General features: G+C 40.0%; 1 protein-coding gene across 2 annotated transcripts in view; it reads left to right on the forward strand.

Annotated features, from left to right (window-relative positions):
• The first annotated feature begins 298 nt into the window (after window positions 1-298).
• Window positions 299-19,172, forward strand: part of LOC5567873 (odorant receptor 10a) — a 29,394-nt gene continuing 10,520 nt past the window's right edge. The window contains exons 1-3 of one of the 2 annotated variants that reach the window (XM_021853479.1): window positions 299-650; window positions 718-907; window positions 13,952-14,330. In XM_021853479.1, the coding sequence (XP_021709171.1) occupies window positions 14,244-14,330 (87 nt within the window). In that variant the 5' untranslated portion in view covers window positions 299-650; window positions 718-907; window positions 13,952-14,243. Of the gene's footprint in view, window positions 651-717; window positions 908-13,951; window positions 14,331-19,172 lie in introns of those variants that run through there. The other variant, XM_001650903.2, reaches the window with a different exon arrangement.

Raw genomic sequence — 19,172 nt, forward strand, 5'->3', positions numbered from 1 at the left:
TAATAGATTAGTAACCAATGCAAACGATGTATGATTTCTCCTAATTCATACATATTTTATGATCCAGTTACGTATCACTACCCATAACTGGAACCTATGAACGTTAGGCCACGAGACCCGTTATTAATCATTAGCCAACAGGTCGCAACCTGTTGACACATTCTCTCACAGCTTAGACTCGAATGTAGATTAGTTTACCGTTGCATAAAACCATGCCAACAAGGTCAATCAGGGAGAAATTTATCGCATATAAATTAAGCTGCATTATCGGACTAAAGTTAGTTTCATTAAGATTATTAGTTTTTGAAAAATGTCCCGCTTCGCTTTTGCTGAAGGACCCGCTCAATACCGACCGTTTCAGTTGCAAAAGCGACTGTTTCGCGTTCTAGGTTACTACCCGGGTGATGAACGGTTGGTCCATTGGGGCATGCTTTTGGTGTTGTTCTTTCACTACTGGTCCCAAGTGATGCTCATCTACTGGGAGGGAAAGCACGCGTGGATCAAAATCGGCGAAGGGGATCTTCAACCGGCACTGGAAGGAATCTGCCCAACGCCTTCGCGATTCGGGGGAATCCTCAAGTGTTGCATCCTGATCTGGAAACGCAAACAGTTGAAACAGCTTTTGGACACTTTGAAAGGATGGTTTGACCGTATGTTGATAGTTGAAAATCGTGTTTTTTGTAAGAATGTTTAAAAGTTGTCTCATTTCGTTATCAGGTGAGGAACCGCGTGAGAAGAAAATAAACCAATGGGCGACTTACTGGGGATATCAGTTCACTTACTGGGAGCTAATGTTCACCCATTTGACTTGTGTGTTCTACTGTTTGCTCCCGGTAGCAGCGATGCTGTTTCACTTCGTGAAACAACCAGATGAACCAAGAATTTACATTCTACCATTCAAATTAGCGTAAGTATTGCTTATATGATTGATAGGCCTATCCATTTTCTTCAAAAAAAAGGTCTTTGATTGTAAATTCGTCCCACGTATCTTAATGAGTATCCTAATAGGAGTCTCTGCTACCTGAATAAGGTAAAAAAGAGTCCTGAATAAGAGGTTAAATACCTCAAATAATACTGTGCTGCATCGAACTGCCTAACGCTTCGAAAGCCGGATTCTGGCTTTTTTTTTCACGGTGTTGTTGGACTAAATTCCGATTTCTTTTCGTCTAGAATTCACACTTATGACGCCTTCTACATTCTTTGAGTCAGTAAACTAAAAAATATGTCAGAAATCGAAAAACAGAGTTTTTTCACTGAAATTTTGCAGAGAGCTTTCTTTTTATATCACATATCGATGAAAAATGAAACATGGTGAAATTTGCTTTTTAATTACGCGTGGCGACAGTTTTCATTTTACTGACTTTTTCGGTAGTTCCAAAACCCAGTAAAATTTTACCGACCCCAGTAATATAATCTAAGTGTCACTAATCTAAGTATCACACACATTCTACAACCACCAACCAACCTGATAGTTTGATCAGGTATTGCAATGCGTGTCGTGAGCAATCACGGTAGTCGACATATTTTCGTTGACATTCAGCTGCCTTTGCCTTCAACATTCACAACACGACTGATAAAACGAACATACGAAAGAAAGATGTCATTTAAATGCGGTTGATCACGATGGCGTTTCCGAAAAAACAGTATAGTTTTGTTTGTTTCTATCTGTTTTCGTAATAAGTGCTGTTTACACTGTACGTAGGGGGAGATCCTCCAGCACCGGACACTTAAGGCACTAAATTCATAATTCGAAAAATTTTGGTTTTATGTGTTCCTGTTACCCATTTACGATAAATATAATCATTTTTGTGGAATACAATATATCATTTTACAAATCGAGCTGTCCAAAACTGGGGGACAGAAGATGCTTGACCAAAATTGTTGTTTGAGTTCTCTCGTGGCGTAGGGGTAACGCGCCCTAACTAGAGATCAGGGAGTCGTGAGTTCGATTCTCACATAGAAGATGTGTAACTTTTTCGCAAATTTTCACATCAATTTGTCCATTTAATCCAATTGCAATTGCAAAGTAATGTTTATGGTTTTCAGTTTATTGGTGCTTTTCGGTGATGGTTTAAAACTTCCGTTGATGAATTTTTACGTTTCAACCTACTTTTATTTCTTTTCGGTCATCTTCAGAAACTGTTACACAACATAGAACATAACAAAAAAAAAATCACAATTAATATAATTCTTCACAAATGGGTTTTAACAATTTTACATAGACACTAAAAGAACGTTACAAGGATTGAAATGCAAGAAACATTTCCTGAAAAGAAAAGTTGAAGAAGCAACGAATATTGAGGATGGGCAATATGTTACAACAATGGTGGAAAAAAGCGCAAGAAACACATTCAACAAGTCAAAAGCCGTGGAAACGAAAAAGTTGGAGTCGCTCAAAATGGAGAAAATTCGTGGTCAACATCGGAACAACGAATGGATCGAGAACACGACTACGGTGGAGTTACCGGACTTCGTGGAGAGAACTCTGCTTCTAGGTCCGAATTTCAACATCCAGAACAGAAAGAAGATCCCGTATGTGAGATTTGTAGCCGATGTAGAAACAGCGATTAAAAGGAAACCCGAAGCTGAAGAAATTAGGGGCGAAGTGTCAACGATTATGTCCAACTATGTCAACTTCCAACGACAACCAAAAACGAAAGAAAACGATTGGATACTCAAGGAAGTGATAAACACCCGAAAGTTTTTGAGCGAGCATCCCGATCTGTACGTGACGAGAGCAGACAAAGGGAATAAGACCGTCGTACTAGCTGCTTCGGAGTATCGTGCAAAAATGGCAGAAATGGTGAGTGATACGAACACGTACAAACCATTAAACGAAAATCCCACTAACAGAATCCTAAAGAAACTGAACTCCATCATCGAACAATGGTGGAAGAATGGTCACATCGAAACACAAACTAAAAATCGCCTCAAAATTTATAACTGTCACCCACCAAGAATATATGGTTTACCCAAAATCCATAAACCAAATAGACCACTCCGACCTGTAGTATCAACCATAGGTTCTGCGACATACCGCATGGCACAGTTCCTAGCTGAAATTTTGGGAAACATTGTGGGAAAAACACAACATCACGTGCGCAACAGCTTTGAATTTGCGGAAGAAATAACACACGTGATCGTTCCAGAGGGATGCACCATGTATTCGCTAGATGTGGTGTCTCTGTACACTAACGTCCCGGTGGAGAAGGTATACAGTTTAGTAGAGGATAAGTGGGAAGAACTACAGGAGTACACATCGATCCCATGAGAAAGTTTTAAACATGCGATGAAAACAGTCCTAGAAGCATCCTTTTTCCAATACGAAGGAAAATTCTACAGTCAAACAGCGGGGGTCCCCATGGGATCCCCCCTTTCACCAGTAGTAGCGAACCTGATCATGGAAAAGGTGGAACAGGAGGCCATAACACAGCTAGAAGCGAAAAACATTTCGCTCTCTACATACAGACGGTACGTCGATGACTGCTTCGTAGTTGGTAGAAGAGAGGATATGGAGAAAGTGGTGGAGCATTTCAACTCCATTGATGAGAAGCTGAAATTCACCGTCGAAGAGGAAACCGACACGTCTCTTCGATTTTTGGATCTCACTCTCACGAGAGTTGATGAGAGACTATCGAAAATATGGTTTCCGAAACAACGAGACGGCCGATACTTGGACTACACATCGGAGAGTCCACACACTCACAAAGTGAACACGATGATTGCGCTGATCGATAGAGCACTGAAGCTAACAGACGTCGAAAGGAGGGAAGAAAGCCTTAGAATGGTCAAAAATATTCTCCAAAATAACAACTACCCGGACAACGTGATACAACGAACGATCAAGAAGCGAGTTCATTTGCTGTACAACACACTGGAGAATGAGAGGGAAAAGGAGGAAATAAAAAAATACGTTTCTATCCCATACATCGAGAAGGTGAGCAAAGTCTTGAAAAAACACGACATCACTGCTTCATTCAAACCGTGTGATAAAGTGAAAACTACCGTTTTCACCAAACTCAAGGATGCTATACCACCGATGAGGCAAACCAACGTGGTATACAGCATCCCTTGTGGAGCTTGTGAACGGAAAGAATACATTGGACAAACATCTCAAACACTGGACAAGCGCATCGCGCAACACAAGAACTCTATACGCACCAACGCTTCAGCCACGGGACTCACGCAACACGCGATAGAAAACGGGCATCAATTTGACTTTTCTCAGACACGAATCTTAGAGAGGATCAACCATGACGCAAGCCGATTAGCAGCAGAAATAGTTCACATTAAGATAAATAGAGAGACAACTGTAAACTTACAACGTGACGTAGACGGGTTCTCAAACACATACAACAACTTGATAAGTAAACTTAAAGACGAACAACGACGAACAGAACAACGACGATCGGAACAACGACAAGAAGGACGAGAACATAGAGAAACGACGTAGATAATTAGAATTAAGTGTGCCGCCTCAACGGACGAACGGTCGGCGGAATTGTAAGTGTTTTCTATGTAAAATTGTTAAAACCCATTTGTGAAGAATTATATTAATTGTGATTTTTTTTTGTTATGTTCTATGTTGTGTAACAGTTTCTGAAGATGACCGAAAAGAAATAAAAGTAGGTTGAAACGTAAAAATTCATCAACGGAAGTTTTAAACCATCACCGAAAAGCACCAATAAACTGAAAACCATTAAGTAAACGGTGATCAAAGCTAAAGCAAGAAAGTAATGTTTAGTTTTTCGGTAGTTGTCAAACTTCCACTCGGCTGGTTAGCCGTAAACCACGAATCATAATTAATTAAAAACAAGTATCTCTACTTTTTCAAAAAGCATGTATATTTCAAGGATTTGTTATTCTATGCAAACGTTACTCTCTACAACAGCTTCCTTTTCTTCTAATACACCATCTTGATTGGGCCATAATTTCTCAATTTTACGACTTTGTCCGGTATTGGCATTCATTTCTCCGTGTTTTGTGTTACTTTAAGTTCATTTTACCGCTCGTGCTTTGTGTGAAAGGTGACGGTAGTGGATGAGTGCACAAAAACCATGTCTCGGTTACTTTTTCAAATCAAAGTAGGTAACTATAAAACGGTTTGGAGAAAAAAAAAAGTTGAGAAGAATTAAAACCTTATCCGAAATCTACGTTTTACAATGTGTATCCTAAAAACTTTACACACACACATCAAACAATTCTGATTTTCTATCATTCCCCAAAAAACTCTAATGACAAAATAAAACACCGTTTTTTTTACTTACGATGTTTTTGTATCAGTGTAAGCTTGACTCAAGTAGTGTTTTATTTTGATTAGTGGTTCAGTCATTTTTTTCCTCCTAAAAAAAGCAGTGGAAGTAGTGGTTAGGTTGCGAAAGATGAAAATCTCATTAAATCTACGTCTTTTTGTATTTCCGTAAATTAAACGTTATTAAAGTGAAAATCAAGTAAGTGCAGAGTGGAGCGAGTTGAATTTCGTCTGCGATACACATAGGATCTATAAACTGCACTAAAAATAGCCTTGCGGTAAAAATTACCATATTGCTGATTTAATTTAAATGCACAATGCCACTTTATTTGTGCAGACTACACACTACGCTCATCTCAAACGGATTTTGTAGTGAGATTTACCATGGGGACCGCGTATAAAAAAGTCGGTAAAAATTACCATGTTTCGTGAAAACCATAACAACAATTTTAATTATCTTGTAAACCATCAGTTGCATTTAAATTGACAACATATGTGTATGTAGTAGAATGCACTGTACGTTTGCAGTATTTGTGACATCTTCCAAAACCTGATAATGTTTCACTCGCAGTGCATCTGTATTTGCGATTTTTTTATAAAATCTGATATCACAAATTCGCAAACCCGAATGCATTGCGAATGATCTTATATAGTCAAACATCGGAATCAGTCATTTTTATTAACATGACTAAAAATTTTACAGTATTTAACACTTATTATTTGTATACTATAGCTCGACTTTAGCAGGCAGCCAGTATTGGAAATGTAGCATCCAGGTCCAATTGCATTTATGCAGTAATTTATTTAACAGTAGAAAGTAATTAAAAATTCGTTCAAAAGTTATAGAAAGGTAACTCATCTATCTCATCTATGTAAAAAACTACCGTATTCATTCGAAGAACATCTTGGGAATGCATTTTCATTTCCTGATGTGTTCAGCTATTGTTTACAATGAAAGAGAAAAAAATGTACCATTAAAGCTAAACCATGATTGGAAAACAAACAAAGCTTACTTTAAGCATTTTTTTATCTAATTCCTTCATTTGCAACAATCATTAGACCCGACGTGGTCATAAACAGCCCTGTCGTCCTGCTTAGTCGCGCTTAGTCGACGACTAAGAAGCTTTTCTCATATTTTTTTTACAATTTTCACCCTGATTCATTAAAAATATAGGAAGAGTGATTCGTCATAGCGATATTAGGTGCATCCTAACTCCCTGTAAGACATCGATAGACATTTTCAAACTATATCAACGCCCTGGAGTAATTTGACTTTTGACGTAGACCAGGTGCATCTGAAACATGACATGAGCCCTTGAATAAGCTGACTATATACGTAAATAAGATGCACTTCAACGCCCAGATGATATTATTTGAAAATTCCAAGATGTATAAACGCCCTGCAGTTATCTGACCTTATCCTTCGTAGATGAGGTGAATCTTGGTGCCCTGTAGGACATCAGTTTAAAATTATAAGCTGTATTAACGCCCGAGAATAATTCAACCTTACCCTGCGTAGAGCAAGTGTATCTTGACTCTCTTTAAGATATCAATGAAATTATAAGCCATATCAACGCCCTGAAGAAATTCGACCTTGTCCCACAAAGACCAGATGTACTTAACGCCCTGTATGACATCAATCGAAATCAACGCCCTGGAGTAATTGACTTTGTCTTACGTAGATCAGGTGCATCTCAATCCCCTGAGGACATTAATTGAAAATTGCAAGCTATATCAACGCCCATGTGTAATTAATCCTTAGTAGGTGTATCTTAACGCCCTGTTAGACATCAATATAAAATTTCAAGCTGTATCAGCTCTGGAGTAATTGGACTATCCCACCAAGATCAGATGCATCTTGACGCTCTGTGGGGCATCAGTTGCAACCCAACCCCCCGAAGACATTAATTGAATGTCCAAGTTGTATCAGCGCCCTGTAGTAATTTGACCATATCTTAAGTAAATCAGGTACATCTTGACGCCCTGAGGGCAACTATTGAAAATTCTAAGCTGTATAAATGCCCTGTAGTTATTCGACCTTATCCTTCGTAGATCAAAACCAACTTGACGCCCTGTTCGACATCAGTTCGAAATTATAAGCTGCATGAACGCCCTACAGTTTTTCAACCTTGTCTCACGTAGACCAGATGTAAATAACCCCCTGTATGACATCAATGGAAATTTCCTAGTTGTATCCACGCTCTGAAATAATTTGACCTTGTCTCACGTAGATCAGATGCATCTCAACCCCCTGAAGACAAACATAGCAAATTTTAAGCTGTACCAACGCCATGGAGCAATTTGTCCTAAATAGATTAGGTGCATCTTAATGTCTTGTTAGCCATCAATCTAATTTTCCAAGCTGTATTAACGCTCTGAAGTAATTAAATCTTATGCTTCATGGATCTGATGCATCTTGACGCCCTGTAGGACGTCTAATGGGAATTATGTGATATCTCAACGTCCTGAAGTAATTTAAATTTAATGTACGCAGACCAGATGGATCTTAAAGCCCTGTAAGACATCAGCTTTAGAATAATTTGACCAGATATCACATAGATCAGATGCACCTCAACGCCCTGAGGACGTTACTTTAACATCACAAGATGTAGATCACAAGTAACTTGACGCCCTGTGGAACATCATTTGAACACTATAAGTTGTATCAACGTCCTGGAGTGATTTGACCTTATCTCACGAAGACCAAGTATACTTAACGCCCTGTATGACATCATTCAAAATTTCAAAGTTGTATCAACGCCCTGGAGTAATTTTATTTCGACTGATATAGATCAGATGCATTTCAACCTCCTGAGGACATTAATTGAAAATTGAAAGCTGTACCAATGCTTTGGAGTAATTTATCCTATATAGATAAAGTTGTATCAACAATGGAGTAATACAGTAATCTGGTGTTATTTTACCTTATCCCACGAAGATCTGGCGCCTCTTGACGCCCTGTATGACATCAGAGGAAAATTAGAAGCTATATTAACGCCCTGGAGTAATTTGAGCTCATCCCACGTAGCTTATCTACATCTCAACCCCTGTAGACATTGATTGAAGTTGTATAAACACACTGGAGTAGTTTGACCTTATCGTATGTACATCAGGTACATCATTATGCCCTAAGGACAACTATTGAAAATTCTAAGCTGCATCAACGCCCTGGAGTTATTCGATATTATCCCATGTGAACAACGTCTACTTGGCGCCATGTATGGTATCATTGGCATCCGGATATTCATGCCCTGAAGTTATTTGGCCGTAACTCAGATCGCCCTGAGGATAGCAATTAAAAATTCCAATCTGTATCAAGGCCCTGTAATTATTTGATCTTATCCTAAGAAGACCAGGTGCATCGTAATGTCCTGAAAACCATAAGTCGAAATTTCTAAGCTTTATCCACGCCCTGAAGTAACGTGGTCGTATCTCTCGTAGATCATGTAGATGCTGTTAAGCTGTATCAATGTCCCTCAGTAATTAAATATTGCTTCACACAGATCTTCTCGAGGTTATGAGCATGCTAACGCCCTAATACATTCCGGAAATTTTATTGTTGCATATGGTTCTGCACAGTTCTACGTAAGATAAGAAAATATTATCCCAGTGTGCTGATATAGTTGAATATATGATTGTTTATTGGACAACAAAATGCACCTGATCCCTTGATTTTCTCATAATCATTAAATAAATTTATGGTTCAATTATCTGAACAGATATTTAGAAGAAAAAAAAAACACGTAGTCTTTAAGACTACGATTGAAAAATGTTTGGACAAGAACCAAATAAAGTGGTTTATGGACAGAATGCTTTGTAGGACTTCAAGAAGAATTTCTGGGTCAATCCAAATAAATCCGCGTCTGCGACAATGATTTGTATACTATTGAAGGCGACCAAAATTCGTACAAGAACGCAGTAGACAATAAACTCCTGAGTAGGAGTTGCTCTTATATCTCGTTTGATTTTTGATCAAATTGTGGCATGCAATTCAATACTTTATTAACGAAAATTAAGAATGTGTCAGGAAATCCTTCTTAAATTAGATGTGCATTTTACTAACAAACTTTTGCATGGCGCCAACTTAAAAAAAAGGTTCAGAAATTACAACGGTGTGACCTTTAAAAAAGGGTTTGGGGATATGTATTACGAAAATATACGATCTCTTTATAAATTCGCTAATCAACTAACCTGGAATGGTAATTAATATTTAGCATCTCAGTCTTATAACAACATTGTTCAAGTAAAATATTGTTCATATAGTGTTGAAAGTTTCAATGCCTGCTAAAATCTATTGTTGAACTGATAAGAGGAATGCAATTTTTTAAGTGTTTTACCTCTAAAACTGTTACATTTCTTTATTTTTGCAAAAATAAAACGACAGATGATAACAACAATATGTTTATTATTCTTTAACATACAACAGGATTAAGTTACAACTCCAGGGACACCTACACAGGACGAGAGACATCTGGTTCAGATATTCGTTAGTCGCCTGTTGTTGCAGAATTGCCGGGAGTACAATGTAACCACACATCATTAAACAAATTTTATTCATCGATTCAAAATCGGCCTACGATACATATGATCGAGACCAGCTATGGCAGATTATGCAAATATACAGCTTTTTGGTCAAACTGTTAATATTGATCAATGCGATGATAGATCGAGTGATGTGCATTTCCAGAGTATCAGGGACGCCCTCAAGTCTCTTCGAATCTTGCTGTTCAACATTACTTTAGAGGGTGTGATAAGAAGTGCGGGGATAGGCATTTCCATGCGACAAGTCCGTCTATGCAAAAGTTTACATCGGTGGAGCTCCGGTTCAAACGCGCAGTCATCTCCATAGAAGAACTGTCAAATTTCTTTAAAGTAAGCTGATTTGAAACGACTCGTAAAAAGGCCTACAGACATGAGTAGCACGATTTTCCGAAAGTACGTTCAGCTACTTAGTTTCGCCGATTATATTGATATTCTAGCACGGAACTTCGAGAAGATGGCGGATACGTATAACTGATTGAGGTCTGAAGCTAGGTGAATCGGACATCAATGTGTCGAATAATCAATGTGTACGATAACCAGGGACTCAAAAGATACATGTCCCCACCTCGAGGTCATATTGATGAAGATGAAATCGAGGCGGTCGGAGAATTCGTGTACTTGGGCTTACTGGTGACCGCCAACAACGACTCCAGCAGAGAAATTCAGAGACACGTCGTTGCTGGAAATCGTGCCTACTTTGGACTCCGCAAAACTCTTTGTTCGAGTAAAGTTCGTCACTAAGTTAACCATCTACAAGACGCTGATTAGACCGGTACTCATTTATGGGCACGAAACATGGACCCCTCGTACAGAGAACCAACACGCCAATCGCAACGCTTGGTGTTTTCGAATGGAAGATTTTGTAGATTACTACGGTGGAGTACAGAATGAAGACGTCCTATAGGCGAATAAACCATGAATTGCACCAGCTGCTGGAAGAACATTGCAAAAATTGGGAAGTTGTGGTGGGCAGGCATGTCAACAAAATATCGTATAACAACCAGGTGAAAATGGTTCTCGAAAATAATCCGACCGGCACAAGACGATGTGGTGCGCAGCGAGCAAGATGGGTCGATCAAGTTGAGGATCATTTGCGGATTCTTCATAAAATGCGTGGCTAAAGACCGGCAGCCATGGACCCCGATGTCTCCGGCCGTCATGGCCTCACCCTAACCGGTAAGGTAAATAAGTAAATTACAACGCATCGATTTGATTGAATTTTTGATTGAACAAATAATGCATTACAATTGTCCATTTAAAATTAAGAGATAAAAACCTGTCTCTGTCCTTGTAGGGACAATGCACTAGAAGAATAAAACATGATTTAGATTATTTATTTTGTCTGTTTAATAAAGCTAAACAGCTTAATGTTTCTTGATCAGAAATTAGACTTTACAAACGACCTCATAAACGCCTGGGAGAAGTAGCGCCCTCTGAGCTATAGTAACGCCCCCAAAAAAACAAGACGACTAAGTAGCTCCAATTTTACGACGACAGGGCTGGTCATAAATTACGCGGCAGAAATTCGTACATTAGCACAAATCTCATTAAGTAGAAGTCTTCATTTGACACGATTCACAGCAAGCACAATATAAGTGTTCACTTTCAATTCTCTTTTGAACAAAAACAGCCAACATAGAGAGGTTAATGGAGAGGTTAGCTGTAATCCAGTTCTATATTTCACCATTCTTGGCTTTGAAATTCGCCAGCATTCACAACACATCATTTACATGGCAAAGTTAGTCATAAGAATAATACTAACAACAATTTACTCTATTGAATAATTATTCATCAGCAAATTGATTTGCATAGCAAAGAATTGTCAAGATAATCTCTAGATGTATGTGATTGAAAGATTGAATCCTTCCGATGCGCTCTTGGATTGGAGATAATATCTTTCCTCTATATGAAGATGATATCTAATGCCTGATCAGCAGTTTCAGGCAAAATATTTGAGTTGAGACGCATAAATACAGACATTTGAACAGTTTTGTAAATGAAACCACACAAGAGGATCCATAAAACGCATTTCCAGGTGGGTCCATAATAGGCACGTCGGCAGCGAGCCGGATTACATGGGAATCAAATGGAGGGTCCATAATAGGCGTTCCAAATGCATATTTCGCTGAAAAAATCGAATGGTTTTGTATGTTTCATAGGCGTACCATGAAGTAAAAACGTTGAACTTGTTGTTAGACACAACAAAACGTATATACGTGAGGATCATTGCGGAAAAGCGTCGAGAATGAATTTCAGCTACTAAGGGGTCCATTGCTAGCATTAAAACCCTATAAGTTAGGCTAGGATTGGCCATAATCTTCTTCAGTGTGCATAATTCAGTGCCTTTATTTATACAGGGTCAATAACGGCGCTGGCCACGTTCTCGCAGTGAGGTGGAATTGGGGTAGGAGTGGAATATTAGTGTGTAATCTTTGCTATTTGGAGACCTTGTTTACTTCTGCATCTCCACAAATGCTACTAAGAGGTATGTTTGTTAATAGGAAGGATCGTTGGGTCACAGGATTCACTTTGATAAGCGATAATATCATGATAAACAATTATTTGTTAAATATAAACATGAAGTGACGAACCATTTAAAGTTTATTGAACAAATAGCTAACACTTATGCTCTCCGTACAAAAATCACTCTCCAGTGTGTGGTCTCACTATTCAAGATAAAAAAAAAACACCTAACCCGAGAGGGAAAACAAAAAACAAAATCACGATTGTTTGGGCTTTCACGACACACTGCCCGGCAAAACGACGCGCAACCCAGGGAAAAATATCTCACGTCTGCTCGGGCTTTCTAGAAGCACTCACCTGTGGCCTGTGTTGGTAGCAAAGCTCAAAGCTTTGATCCAACCCTTCTCCAGTAGAGAAGCTAGGTAAAATACAGGACGTTGCGATGCTAACTGACTCTAGAATGGGTTGCTCAATAGTCACCACCTAATGAAAACTTCAATCTTGTCGCTCCCTTGCGACGCCTATCCACCTATTCATTTTCACTATTTAGAATAATCATCTACAGACTCCCATTACGTTTGGGTCGCATGACCGATATAGCCATAAACAAAACTAATATAATAATTCTAACACCGGCAAAACTATCATATCCATGCTTATGCTATTTTTCAAGCTGCAATGAAGGAAGTTACTGAGTAAACAAATCCATATTGAGCTAATTCATTTAGGTGTTTTTGCAAAAGTTTACTGAACTGTAATCCTATATCCTATCCTATACAAATTGATTGATATCTCATCCCCTCCCCTAATTAATCTTCTTTCTTAAGCATCTTCGTTTATTAAGTTTGAATAATGATTTATACCTTTGATAAGATAAATTTGTATTAAGTTACCTCTGCTCTGCTGTACGTATGAGACATCTCCATTCGACTCGGTCCATGGCTGCACGTCGCCAGCCACGCATTCTGCGAATGGACCGCAGATAGTCTTCAATTTGATCGATCCATCTTACTCGCTGCGCACCACGTCGTCTTGTGCCGGTCGGATTGTTTTCGAGATCCATTTTTACCGGGTTGTTATCCGACATTCTGGTGACATGCCCGGCCCACCGCAGCGTCCCAATTTTTTGAGAGATAGATGATGGTTGTTTCTCCCAGCAGCTGGTGCAATTCATGGTTCATCCGCCTTCTCCACGTTCCGTCTTCCATCTGCACTCCGCCATAGATGGTCCGCAACACCTTCGAGTCGTATTATCTCTGTGATTTGCAATAAGGTTTTGTACGGTTGGCTTATTGGGCCTATACCAACACTCCGGTCTCGCGGGAGCGCGATCGTTCCAGTTCTATTTAACGTCCCAACTAACACTAGGACGATCGCGCTGATGGGGCTACCATCTTGAATTTAGCTGTGCGCAATTCAGCATTTCTTGCTCAGCCGCTGGATACCAGAATAGACGTTGTTTGAGCCGCACATCCTGGTGAACAGACGCTGATGTCAGAAGCACAACAGTGCCCACTATTTTTATCATGAAGATTTCAAGGAAGATATGGAGATTAAATTTTCAAATTTTTATGTTATTCGACCCGCTCTAGATGGACTTAAAAATATGTTCAATTTTTGAAACTGTGCATAATCCTAATCAAGATAAAAAAGAAACTTACTATACCTATTGCAAAAATTATTTTACTACGTCAGGCTCCCTTTCGACTACTGCAAATCGCCCGTCTTTGAGATCACCTACATCATCATGTGCTACATAGCCTATCCTCCCATCTTCATGATGGCCGGCGGTGACGGTTTGTTCATCGGAGTTTGTCTACTGATTTCGAGCCAGTATCGTATCGTGCAGCGGGAGCTGGAAGCTCTGGGTCAATCCACTGACATCGATTATCATGGAGAGGTCACCGCCGAGGAGAACGACCATATTTTCGAGCAACTGAAATTGATTGCCTAGCGGCACAACCGGACGATTGATACCACCGAGGAAATGTCGCGTCTATTTTTGCAGAATGTGTTTGCTAGCTTTACCATTGCAGCAATCAAGATTGGCATAGCCTGCATTACGGTGATGAAGGTAAGTCTCGGAGGGGCACTCTAACAGTTCAAAGGGCTTGTACTTTGAAGAATTAAGGAACAATAGGGCAGTTCAGATTCAGAAATTCTTCATTATTATAAAGATCAAAACCTTAAAATTAACTCTAGAGTGATTCCAAGCAACAGCACCAAAATTTGGTAAATTTTTTAATTCATTTTTTTCTATTGAGCTGAAACTTTGCACAGTTTTCCAGTTCCATCTAAATCGTCATTTTCCGATATCAAATCTTCAAGTTGAGTCACGACTAGCTTTTCAAAAGGGTGTATGTGAAAATGGTTCAAAAATATTCAAAAAGCAGCACAGCAAAAACGGTTCGTTCGATTGTTAGACAAGTAAAGAAACAAAGTTAGACAACTAAATAAAGATTCCAAAAAAAATACACACAGTAAAAAAACATTTTTTTTTGCATTAAAAAACATAATTTTTGACACAAAAACTCAAATATCGATAATAAATCTTCGAGCTGTTTAGTAGAATACCTATAAGTAGATGAAAAAACCGAATTTAGTACTATACCATTTAATTCCACTAGAGTTTGTATCCTTTGACAGATACGCGTATTTCGACCTCAACTGTAAGGCCGTCTTCAGTGTCGTGTACTAGACTCGACTTGAAGAAAACCATCGTATGCACACATTATAAATTAACACTAGGTATTAACGTATTTCCCTACCCATTATTATTTTTTAACTTAAAATTTATGAGCTATAGGTACATTCCATCCCTCTTTTGTTGAAACTTTAAATGCTGAAAGGTACATTACGGGAACGATTAGTAGGTACCAAGTTGAATAGCCATGTATTGCCGTTGCCGTTGTCTCTGTTGAGTAGCGTCGTAGGTACCTGTTTGCAAATTTCCAGACTCTCCGCCACATCCAGTTTCCAAGGAGAAGAAATATTTCTCAAAATTTTGATATCGGCCGTCGTAATTGTATGTCCTTCTGAAAAGATATGTTCTGCCACCTTAGATTTGAAATCGTATGTCATCCCCTTGTCTATCGTCTTCTGAGCTTTTCCTATTTCCGCTAAGTGTTCCTTGAATCTAACCTCGAGAGACCGCTTTGTTTGACCAACGTAGACCTTGCTGCAGTGGGAACAGCTGATTTTGTAAACACCAGCCTTGTTTAGTGTGTTTACCGGATCCTTGGTAGAGCCTAACGAAGTTCTAAGTTGGTTGTCTCTGCTGGAAAATACCAAATCGATTCCGAAATTCCTTAGCTTTGGGCGGAGCTGTTTGCTGATGTGTACGTCGTATGGAATGGAGACTCTCTTCATGGGTTCGGTGATAGGGGTAAGTGTCGTCAAAGCATTCCGAATTCGCTGTCTTTCCTTTTTGTCGATGATAGCTTTTATCGTCCTTTCCTTGTATCCGTTGATCCTTGCCGTCTCGTAGATATATTCCAGTTCCTTGGTCTTTCCGTGTTCGCTGAGGGGTAGAGTCTGCATCCTGTGGATCATGTGGTGAAACGCTGCCATCTTATGCTGGAACGAATGATTCGATGTGTAAGGGATAACTCGCTGGGTGTTTGTAGGCTTCCTGTAGATTTCGAAATTGTAAGTTGAACTTTCTTCCCTGGTGACAAGTAGATCCAAAAATGATAGATTTCCATCCTTCTCCTCCTCGTGGGTGAACTTGATATCCTTGTGTACGCTGTTGATTGTATCCAAAATTTTAGCCAGATCGTTCCGCTTGATAACGCTGAAAATGTCGTCGACATATCTCCACCATTTATCCGGTAATACTCCTTGTTTCTTTAAATTTTCCTCAAAATTCGCCATGAATAGTTCGCACAAAAACGGGGAGAGAGGGTTTCCCATGGGGGCTCCTTTCGTCTGTTTGTAGAAATTTCCTCGAAATTGAAAGTAGTTTTCGTCCATGCACAATCTTGCCAACCTCATGTATGTTCTGACCTTTCCTTTCCATGCTGCATCCGTCCTTTGGGGTAATAACCAGTCCTCGAGAAGATTTAGGGAATCCTTTACTGGAACGCTGGGGAAAAGAGCCGCTACGTCGAAAGAAACCATCATCTCGTCATCCTCGATGTGTCCTGACTCTAATAGTTTCTGGGAGAACTCCTGGGTGTTTTTAACTGACCTAGTGGGGAATGGATTCGGCATACTCTGGAATTCCTTGACTAACCATTTCGCCAGTTTATGAGTGGGGGATCCGTCGGCCGAGATGATTTCTCGCATTTCCTTTCCTGGTTTGTGAATCTTCGGTAGTCCTTTAATCCGTGGAAGAATGGGGTTTGACTCTTTCAAACGAGCCTCGCCAATAATTGCCTTGCAGTCCTTCAGGGTTTTGTCCGTGAGCTTGATGAGTCCGGGTAGTGGATCCACTCTCAAATGTCGGTAGGGGCCTTCGTTGATCTTTTTCGCCATTTGTTCGTCGTAATCCGTCTTGTCCATGATGACGACTGCGTTGCCTTTATCCGCCTTGATGTAGAATACTGGTTTATCCTTGAGTTCTTTCACGATCCTCGTCTCGTCCTTGTCTGCCTTGCTTCGTTGTCCTGTTGTAATGGCCTTTGCTACGATGTTCCTCGTTGTGTTCTGGTCCTTTATTGGTACGTTTTGGATGATTGCTGTTTCCATGTCTACGATTATTTTCTCCACATCAGGCTTCGTAGTCACCGCATATCCTAACCCCTTGTTGAGGTATGTCAATTGCTCTACTGTGAACTGCTGCGTCGAACGGTTAACTACGAAATCTTCAATGGGTTCTATAATCGGAGCAGGAACGCAGTTAACTTCCGTCGTCTTGGATCGCATGGAGGCTAGCTTTTTCCGATGTAGCCTGTTCTTCCTGTCGGCTTCGCATTCTTCCGCTCGTTTAACCTTGGTCAGGAATAATGGGAATCCTTCCGGATATTCCTGAGCCAATTTTAAATGCAGAAAATAACACCTCGTCGTCAGCTTGTCCAGTTTCGCATAGTGCGATTTAATCGATGCCGTGATGTACTCTTTCTCTGCTGTCTTCTTGATATGTTGTGGGATATGGGGGCCCATCTTAATCCTATGGCTAACGGGTGTTAGCTTTTCCTTCAGACATTTCTTCAGAAATGCCACGTCCTTTTGGGTGCTTACGATAGATCTCTTCAGGTCGATGAATATACTGTGCTCCGTCCGCTTGGTAGCCATGATGATAATAAATCTTCGAGCTGTTTAGTAGAATACCTATAAGTAGATGAAAAAACCGAATTTAGTACTATACCATTTAATTCCACTAGAGTTTGTATCCTTTGACAGATACGCGTATTTCGACCTCAACTGTAAGGCCGTCTTCAGTGTCGTGTACTAGACTCGACTTGAAGAAAACCATCGTATGCACACATTATAAATTAACACTAGGTATTAACGTATTTCCCTACCCATTATTATTTTTTAACTTAAAATTTATGAGCTATAGGTACATTCCATCCCTCTTTTGTTGAAACTTTAAATGCTGAAAGGTACATTACGGGAACGATTAGTAGGTACCAAGTTGAATAGCCATGTATTGCCGTTGCCGTTGTCTCTGTTGAGTAGCGTCGTAGGTACCTGTTTGCAAATTTCCAGACTCTCCGCCACATCCAGTTTCCAAGGAGAAGAAATATTTCTCAAAATTTTGATATCGGCCGTCGTAATTGTATGTCCTTCTGAAAAGATATGTTCTGCCACCTTAGATTTGAAATCGTATGTCATCCCCTTGTCTATCGTCTTCTGAGCTTTTCCTATTTCCGCTAAGTGTTCCTTGAATCTAACCTCGAGAGACCGCTTTGTTTGACCAACGTAGACCTTGCTGCAGTGGGAACAGCTGATTTTGTAAACACCAGCCTTGTTTAGTGTGTTTACCGGATCCTTGGTAGAGCCTAACGAAGTTCTAAGTTGGTTGTCTCTGCTGGAAAATACCAAATCGATTCCGAAATTCCTTAGCTTTGGGCGGAGCTGTTTGCTGATGTGTACGTCGTATGGAATGGAGACTCTCTTCATGGGTTCGGTGATAGGGGTAAGTGTCGTCAAAGCATTCCGAATTCGCTGTCTTTCCTTTTTGTCGATGATAGCTTTTATCGTCCTTTCCTTGTATCCGTTGATCCTTGCCGTCTCGTAGATATATTCCAGTTCCTTGGTCTTTCCGTGTTCGCTGAGGGGTAGAGTCTGCATCCTGTGGATCATGTGGTGAAACGCTGCCATCTTATGCTGGAACGAATGATTCGATGTGTAAGGGATAACTCGCTGGGTGTTTGTAGGCTTCCTGTAGATTTCGAAATTGTAAGTTGAACTTTCTTCCCTGGTGACAAGTAGATCCAAAAATGATAGATTTCCATCCTTCTCCTCCTCGTGGGTGAACTTGATATCCTTGTGTACGCTGTTGATTGTATCCAAAATTTTAGCCAGATCGTTCCGCTTGATAACGCTGAAAATGTCGTCGACATATCTCCACCATTTATCCGGTAATACTCCTTGTTTCTTTAAATTTTCCTCAAAATTCGCCATGAATAGTTCGCACAAAAACGGGGAGAGAGGGTTTCCCATGGGGGCTCCTTTCGTCTGTTTGTAGAAATTTCCTCGAAATTGAAAGTAGTTTTCGTCCATGCACAATCTTGCCAACCTCATGTATGTTCTGACCTTTCCTTTCCATGCTGCATCCGTCCTTTGGGGTAATAACCAGTCCTCGAGAAGATTTAGGGAATCCTTTACTGGAACGCTGGGGAAAAGAGCCGCTACGTCGAAAGAAACCATCATCTCGTCATCCTCGATGTGTCCTGACTCTAATAGTTTCTGGGAGAACTCCTGGGTGTTTTTAACTGACCTAGTGGGGAATGGATTCGGCATACTCTGG

Source organism: Aedes aegypti, chromosome 3 (genome assembly GCF_002204515.2).
Source record: "Aedes aegypti strain LVP_AGWG chromosome 3, AaegL5.0 Primary Assembly, whole genome shotgun sequence".
NCBI lineage: Eukaryota > Metazoa > Arthropoda > Insecta > Diptera > Culicidae > Aedes > Aedes aegypti.